Source organism: Mus caroli, chromosome 1, assembly GCF_900094665.2.
Source record: "Mus caroli chromosome 1, CAROLI_EIJ_v1.1, whole genome shotgun sequence".
Classification (NCBI taxonomy): domain Eukaryota; kingdom Metazoa; phylum Chordata; class Mammalia; order Rodentia; family Muridae; genus Mus; species Mus caroli.
The window spans coordinates 154,674,642-154,683,472 of NC_034570.1; the positions used below are offsets into that span (position 1 = coordinate 154,674,642).

An 8,831-nucleotide genomic window follows, 5' to 3' on the forward strand; every position below is an offset into this window, starting at 1 on the left:
ATATATATATATATACACATATATATATACTTGATTGGGACAGAGAGATTATAAATTTGTACTTGAAAAAAAAGAGTAGCCTCAAATAAGTGCAAACCGTTAGTAGACACAATACTTATGCTGATAAAGCCCCCCAGCCTTCTAGAATAACATACACTAATAGACGTGACAATACTACCGTAGATGTGTTCATTGCTGGGCAGCTCAGTGTGGGCTGTCTCTGTGTGGGATAAACTCACCCGCAGGAACATGTACCTTCTAGTTCCCTCCCAGCCTCCTGTTTGCAAGGCTTTCACAAAGGACAAATGCCTCTATGGATAAAAGGCTAAATCCCAGACCATCCTCTTATATCTGGTGATTAGAAATCTGGGTAGGATCCAGGACTGGACTCTCTCCCAGAGCAAATAAGCATTTCTTCTCAATCACTGTGGCAACAAAGAAAGCAAAACTGGGCTTTCTCCTTGGTTTTCTTCCTCCGTTGTTAGCAATCTGTCCTCAAAAGGCTCTCAGTGTCCGCTTACAAAGAGGACACCAGTAACAACCGAGTAATCCCGTGTTACTAACATAACTTCAGAAAGGGTAAAGACACAGTAGAAAATTCTTCAGCACATCCTCACACTTTCTTCTACTTTGACAGAGCTTGGTCTCTATTTGCAGAAGAGGATTAGGTCCTGAACCCCAGTCCTGTTGGAGGTACTGAGGACTTCTTCCAAGTGAGGCCAGATGGGTGTGAACAGTCCCTCCATTTTGCTCAGGACTTTATCAGTCTATACACTGGGAGCCCTGTGTCCTGAGAGACCTCTAAATCTAAACAAACTGGGATGGTGCATCACATACTTAGCTGCCTCCTAGCCTTTGTCCCTTAGCTGTCTCTGCAGCTCTGAAGGAATGGCCCCCATTCTAAACTCTACCCCTACCCACACAGTTTGTGCTGCTACTCGGTATGTGAGTGATGACTCCTTGTTTCCCATCTCTCTGTGTGGGTGATGCCTCTCCCTCTCAGATATAACAGTCTGTGCCCATGATCACGTCAGCTGGCATCTGATCGGGATGAGCTCGGGGCCAGAATTGTTTTCTATTCACTTCAACGGCCAAGTCCTAGAGCAGAACCAGCATAAAGTGTCCACCGTCACCCTGGTCAGCGCGACATCTACGACTGCAAACATGACTATGAGCCCAGAAGGAAGGTGGATTGTTTCTTCTCTCATCCCAAAGCATTATCAAGGCAAGAAACCTTTCTTGTTGTGGTTAAAATTAATTGGGGGTTTCTACCCCACCTTGGATCATTTAGTTCCCAGGTAAAAGACACAAAACCTTTATATTTATAATAAGCTTTAACATCACTAGAGCTGGACAGACATCTACCCCCATGCCATTTTGTCTACTTCCCTCTCCGTGACCCTGAGATATGACTTGCCATGTTCTCCCTGGGCTGCTCTTACTCCAACTGGCCAGACCTCACAGCCATGTTCTCATAACTCATCTCTCCCATTGTTTCTTCTCCTCCCTCTTCATCTTCCTGTTCTCCTTCTCGTGCTCTCTGCCCCAGACCCCAAGCCTGACAACCAAAGCCCTGCCTACCTCTCTTCTGTCCAGCCACAGGCTGCAGGCATCTTTATTCAACCAATAGCTTTACATTAAGGTGCAAGGTTACCTAGCGACCCTTGGTGAGGATCCCCTCGTCCCTTGGGCAACCAGAGTTCGTAGTTAGCATCACAACACATAGCAACAGACCAAACCTCAACAGGTCCCGACAGCGTTGCGTTGAGTGAGCACCATTGCTTCTCAGGCTACTAACTTATTTCTTCTCCTTTAACCATTTAGTCGACCCCACCTAGACATGGGCATCCTGGTTCCTAAGAGACCATTAGACGCTTTGCTCTTAGACTTAAAACCCACTAATTGGGGATGAAGGAGGTGCAGGCATTGACAAGGACGTTTTAAGATAAAGCAAAAGCTTAAGAGGTCTCCACTTCCATAACGAAGGAGGAAGACTAACGCCTCTCTGAATGTGTTCTTGGATGTCTTTCATATGTAGCCAAAGGAAAGGACCTAGAAACTAGACAGATGAAAGTAAATATCCACAAGTTTATAGAAGTACAGAGCTACCAGGCCAAACATGATAATATGGTCCTGTGCAATGAGATGGGCACAAGATCCTTGCACAGAAAAGAACTCAATCAATGTGTGTTGAATGGACCACAAATGATACGTTGTCTATTTTATTGAGATAGGATCTTCCACTATATGCCAAGCTGTCCTAAAACTCACCATAAGTTCTTAGCTGGCTTTGAAATCATGGTACTCTCTTGTCTCAGCCTCTCCAATGTGGGGATCATAGGCATGAGCCACCACACCAGCTAGAAATGGACATCAGGGAGCATCAGTGAATTCTGGAGCAGGGGTGAAGGACCCAGCAGTAGTCATGTGGTACCATGTAAATGAAACATCTAACTGTCATATCACACATTTTTTTCCTTTAGACTATTGAGAAGAACATTCATCTTGCTAGAAATGAAAATCTAAGCAAATCTGTTACCATAGGAAACCATTTATCACAACCAGGTGTATGAGCCCTGGAGAAACTAAACACTGTATGAGAACATTGTGTGTGTTTTCACACTGAACAATCAAGACCATGATGAAATGATGGCCCAGACAAACTATCTCGAGTAGTTACTAATAGAAATAAAGCAAAATTAAAACTAAAATTGCAGACAATTGCTATTATGCATTATTATTTAATAATCACACTAAGGATACACTTTGATAGTCTCCATTTAACAAAGGGACAAATAACAAGGAAAGACAAAATTAAAATGATTTCTTGTTTTATATATATGTAAAGAGAAACAGAGAGAGAGATGAGAGCTGTGTTAAGGATCAAACCGAAGGCCATCTACACACTAAGCCCACACTTCACCACTTCACCAGCCATAGGCCTAGGGTTTTTAGTTTGCTCCTGCTGCACACGAAACACAGAGAGCCTCGTCAACCTTTCCCTCTGACCCTCTCCTCTCCTCTCCTCCTGCTTCCTACTCTTGCCTCCTTCTGTGACCCATTAAAAGAGCCCAGACTCGCATAGTGGAAGACTGTCTGAGCATTGCTGTCTCCTGTTATTATTTGCCCCCAGTGAATTGATTTTTTTAATACACATTTTGATGAATAATTGTTTCTCTCAAGTTCTACCCCTGCCTTTATATTCTAATCCAGCTGGCATGCAGGCTTACATTGACATTAAAAACTGCCCAAAGAAAACGAGGAGCCCCAAGACCCTCACTCGGGAGCAGAGGCGGTACATGAAGAGATGGGAGTACTTCATCGCCGCAGAGGAGGTCATTTGGAATTATGCACCCGTGATACCTGCGACTATGGACAAGTGAGTCGGGGCTCAGACCACCACATCAAGATCAAAGGCATGGCCCACAGGGTCCTTAGTGTGTGGGTCTCAATTATGATGTTATGAGTGGCCAGCTCTCAAGGGAGATGTGCATTGGTTTCCACCTAGGCATTCTTATCCTCGGAGACATTCAGTTATCCCCAAGTCCCCATTGGGATGTGGCCTGATGATAGCAACAGGCACAATGGCAGCTAGAACTTGTTGAATGCCTGCCACTGCTAACCCTTGTAGTAGGTGTTTGCTAAGGGTCTCACATCAGTTCTATGAGCACAGTGCTGTTCTTGTGTTCCCGTGTCGGAGGGAAGGTGCCAGAAAGCTAAAGACAATTGGAAGCTCTAGTAGCTCTTCATATGACATTCCTAGTAAGAAAAATGAGAGTAAACCTTTACTGGGATGCTATTCTGTACCTATCAGACTGGCAGGTTCATATCCTACCATCTGCTGTCGAGGCTGTGGAAAGTGAAAACTATCACACATTCTGGTGGCCCAATGGGATGCTAAAGCCATTCCGTGGGATAACTTGGCAAAACGTGTTAGAATAGTAAACACATATACCCTTTACCCCAGGCCCTGTGTTCTTGGAATTTAGTGGTGTAAAAGTGTTCTTGTTCACAGGTTAGAAGGATGTGTGAAAAGGGTGCTCACTGCTGCTGTGATGTTACCAGTGATACAAGATTAGAATTAACTCCAAAAGTCCTTCAGTTGGGAAAGAGTACCAGGTTATAGCATATTCATACAATGGAATACTATGGATCCAATAAAATAGAAAGAAGGAAGGAAGGAAGGAAAGAGAGAGAGAGAGAAAGGAAGGAAGGAAGGAAGGAAGGAAGGAAGGAAGGAAGGAAGGAAGGAAGGAAGGAAGGAAGGAAGGAAGGAAGGGTATAGACGTGCTCTGTCCCTGTAGCTATTTCTCATCAGTTACGTATGGCTTATCCAGTGGCAGAGGAGATGACTCCTGATTGCTTCATGGAGGACATCAGGATGCAAACTAACTCAGACTGTTCCCAGAAGTAGCATTTTAGCAAGCAGCACTTGCACGCACAAGGGTTTCCCCGTCGTCCATTGCACTGGACTCGCTGCCGCCGGAAGTAGTCTAACCTTTGTTTCATTATTTCGTTTCGCTTTAAGAATTTACAGGTCTCAGCACTTGGATAATTTCTCAAACCAAATTGGAAAACATTACAAGAAAGTTATCTACAGGCAATATGAAGAAGAGACCTTCACCAAACGCAGCGACAACCTCAGCAAACAAAGTGGGATTCTGGGCCCTGTTATAAGAGCCCAGGTCAGAGACACACTCAAGGTAAGTAACAGAAATACGGAAGCAGGGAGAAATTAAACAGGAAAAGACAGATCAAGGGACTGGCAGTTTTAATATATTTAAATGTATTCATATAATTATAAAATCAAACGTAGCTCTCAGTTTTATTTAGTATTTCATTCTTGTATATCCTACTTCATTTAAAAGATCTGGGATAGATAAAGTAGAAAAGAATAGAGAGAATAAAGCAGGGTCAGTATCATTGGAGGAGTAAGGAATACTGTATGGGAACTAATTCCATCTGGCCACAAATAAGCATAGTGAGACACACCCATACATCCCCAAGGTTGTCTGCAAAATGTGTCCTAACTCTTAGAGCAAAATAAATATGACCGAGCAAGGTGCACACACCAGTGAATGCAGCAGTTCGCCTGGGGTAGAGAGCCAGGAGAACTTTCTTGCTCTGAGTTTTCAAGTCAGTGTCCTTGACAAAAGCCCCACAAGTGTCACAGAACAGAAGACCTGAGCGGCTTTGGAAAATGGCATAGCCGGTTACCAGTGTGAGCAGCTAACTCAGCACAGCGGAGAGGAGACACTTCTTCACTCCAGTCTCAGTGTGTGGCGCTAATGGCTGGTCTCCAATTTATACTCGCACAAGACCCTCTGGCTGGCAAGATGGCTCAGTGCATAGAACCAATTGATGCCAAACCTGAATACCTGAGTTCATCCCCCAGGGTTTATGGTGGGAAGAGAGAATCAACTCCCACAGATTGTCTTCTGACCTGACATATACATGCACAACAACAATTTAAACAATTTCTTTAAAGCCTGAAACTTTCATCAAATAATTACCTGGAACATTCTAACATATCACAGAGCTAGGTAGGGACCCAGACAGTTGAAGGTTACACTGATTGGCAAGACCCTAGGATATAGGGTCTTGATGATGATTGGCGATATTCAAAGGCTTTGGCAGCAAACCAAGATGAAGGTAAGGTTAAGGTTGTCTATTGAAGATTGAAAGGCTAATTAGAACTTCTAGGAAGTTATGCCCTAAACAAAACCCATTTTGTTCATTTGAAAATGGACAGCGTCTCCCTTCCCTGTGATCCGTCCCTCGTTTTTGGCTCCACTGGGGTGCATTAGATTTCAGTGTAAGCATATTCTATCTGAAACTCAGGGTCTGGCTACTGGGGCCATTCAGGAAGTTAACTTCAAGAACAATGATCCTGAGAAACAAAACGGCATTGTGGTCTAGAGGAGAGCCGGCACAGAGGACAGATGCGTAGATGCAGTGCAATCTGAAAGAAGAAGGGAAGGGTGAAAGAAGAAGGGAAGGGTGTGGGGACCCGCTGGGAGAGGGTGAGGGGTTAGTAGGAATCCTTCCTGTCTGGTAATGAGGGAGGCTGCTGCCGGGAACTGATTTTCCCACTTGCTGCACTGCACATCTGTGTGTGCACACCTGTCCATACATGCACACACAAGCAGCTGCCCTCCTCTCGTCTGAAATAGTTCTCATGAGTGACCTTAAACACGGAAATAATAACTATGACTTAACGTTCTAGATCGTGTTCAAAAATATGGCGAGCCGACCCTACAGCATTTACCCTCACGGGGTGACCTTCTCTCCTTACGAAGATGGAGTCAATTCTTCCTCCACCTCAGGTGGGAACCTTTCACTTCTTGGAGACTACTGATCTCCGAGAGGCTTCCACAGTGTTCTCTTGTCGTATTTGTCCAGTGGTTATGACAAACGCAGTCATTAATACGGAAGGGGTATCTCTCCTTTCTGAGTGTCATTGGCGCCATCTAGTGGACAGATCAATTTGAACAGCTACATGCTATCCATAGTCAAGAGTTTTAATACAAAAAGAATATTTTTCTTCATATTAATTACTCTAAATAAAAGCTAAGGTAGACATTTATTATAATGAAATAATTTTTCTAAAAATTAAGAGCGTATGTTTTCTTCCAGGCAGTCACACAACGATCAGACCAGTTCAACCTGGGGAAACCTTCACTTACAAATGGAACATTCTAGAATTTGATGAACCCACGGAAAACGATGCCCAGTGCCTAACAAGGCCATACTACAGTGATGTGGACGTTACAAGGGACATTGCCTCTGGGCTGATAGGGCTGCTTCTAATTTGTAAGAGCAGGTCCCTGGACCAGAGGGGTGTACAGGTATTTTTATACATAACATAACATTAAAAAAGAGAGAGAGAGAGAGAGAGAGAGAGAGAGAGAGAGAGAGAGAGAGAGAGAGAGGAATTTCCCCTCGCTGGCACAGATTAGGTCTCACTACGGGATAGGAGAATTTCCCTTCTAAAACACACCAATCATTAGTCTCCTTTGGCAACAGTGTGGGGATATTTACCATCAGGATCATCTCGCATTGTTGTCCCTGTTTCTCTGCCTCCTTTCCTCTGGACTCTGACTGCAGAAAGCACATCCCACTGGATTGTATTTTAGACTCAAACTTGTTGACTGTGTGATGAAGAAGCCATTGCAGCTCCTTTAATCCTTTCCTCTGGTCAAATAGGCAACAATATCCCTCCTAGAAATGTGTTTACAGGGTGGCTTAGGAGCTCAGTGACAACTTGGCGTCAATTTCCGCTCTTTTCCGAGGCAAACATCAGAGGCGGGAGAGCGCCCGCTAGAGCAAGGAAATTTGGAGCCATAGTTTTAGTGAAGTTTGAGCCTGCCAAAAGCCCTTCTTTGGTGAAACTAAGTTATGACAAAGAATGTGATCAAGGAGATGGGATTTCTGAGTTCACTTTTATTTTGAGACATGGCCTCAAACTCACTCTTATAGCCCAGAATAGCCTTGGACTTTTTAAAAATTGTCTTTTCTTATCCTTCCTTTTCTTTTCTTTTTATAGTTTAGGCTTATTTTATGTGTGTGGGTGTCTTATGTGCATGTATGTCTGCATACAGTGTGTATACCTAGTGCCCACAGAAGACAGAAGAAGGTTTTTAGCTAGATTCCCGGTAACTATGGTTACAGATGGTTGTGACCTGGCACTTGGGAGATGGGAATTGAACCCCTGGTGCTCTGGGAGATCTGCCAATGCTCTTAACCATTTGAGCCATCTTTCCAGCCCACCCCCTGTGTTATTTATTTTTTGTTGGTGGTGTTTGCTTGTTTGTTTTTCTTTTTGTTTTGAGACAGGTTTCTCTTGTAATTCAAGCAGGCCTCAAATTGGTTATTTAGTCAAGGATAACCTTGAACCTTGGTGCCTCCTGAGTCCCAGGATTAGAGACGAATGCTACTGTACCTGGTTTACTGGGGTACTGGGGATTGAACCCAGGGCTTTATGCGTGCCAAGCAAGTACTTTAGCAACTAAAGTATATCCTCAGCAGCCTGAGCTTATCTTCGTTGACACTTCACAGCCTCAGATTATTCCCCACTAGGCTAATTCCTACTCGGCTAAGTAATAGTGGAAGAAGTCTTATCCAAAAGCATGCAAAATAGGCAGATGTCTAGAAAAATCAGAACATTTGCAAGATCCTGACTTATTGAAGAAGTAAACACTACTTGGAAGGCTGGGTGTGGTGGGGCTTTCCTGTTGCAACATCCTGGCCATCCCTTTCGTCCATTTGGAACACGGTCAGTCAGCCATTCTGAAAAGTTTTCCATTACAGAGGTACTCTGACCTACAGGTGTTATACTGACAGGGAATCCCCACCCCCACCCCCACACACACCCTGGGTATTTTTGACTGAATTCTCTGACTCCTTCTCTTTGTGTTCACAAATTAGTTTTATCTCTGACAAGGGTTTGGTAAATCATGGTCTCCTAGGTGCCAGACACGTGGCTCCTCTGGACCCCACGACAATGGGGACATAGGCAGCCCACCAGAGCAGTGTTCCCTGCCCTTTCCCCTGCAGAGGGTGGCGGACATCGAGCAGCAGGTCGTGTTCGCAGTATTTGACGAGAACAAGAGCTGGTACATTGAGGACAACATCAACAAGTTCTGTGAGAATCCTGATGAGGTGAAGCGTGATGATCCCAAGTTTTACGAATCAAACATCATGAGCAGTAAGTCAGACTCCCTTGTCCACGCTGGTGGTCGCAGTGTGTCTCTACCCAAAGGAAAAAATGTGATGCGGGGCATAATCCTCTCTAATGCACCTCCTCTCCTCTCCTCTCCTCTCCTCTCCTC

The 8,831-nt window shown here is 44.4% G+C and overlaps 1 protein-coding gene across 8 annotated transcripts in view; it reads left to right on the top strand.

Moving 5' to 3' along the window:
- F5 (coagulation factor V) overlaps positions 1-8,831 on the top strand; it is a 69,049-nt gene that overhangs the window by 27,375 nt on the left and 32,843 nt on the right. For all 8 annotated transcript variants that reach the window (XM_021171696.2, XM_029482578.1, XM_021171713.2 and 5 more), the window contains exons 6-11: positions 1,004-1,225; positions 3,214-3,379; positions 4,529-4,703; positions 6,227-6,326; positions 6,637-6,848; positions 8,557-8,707. In XM_021171696.2, coding sequence (XP_021027355.1) covers positions 1,004-1,225; positions 3,214-3,379; positions 4,529-4,703; positions 6,227-6,326; positions 6,637-6,848; positions 8,557-8,707 — 1,026 coding nt within the window. The remainder of the gene's footprint in view (positions 1-1,003; positions 1,226-3,213; positions 3,380-4,528; positions 4,704-6,226; positions 6,327-6,636; positions 6,849-8,556; positions 8,708-8,831) is intronic.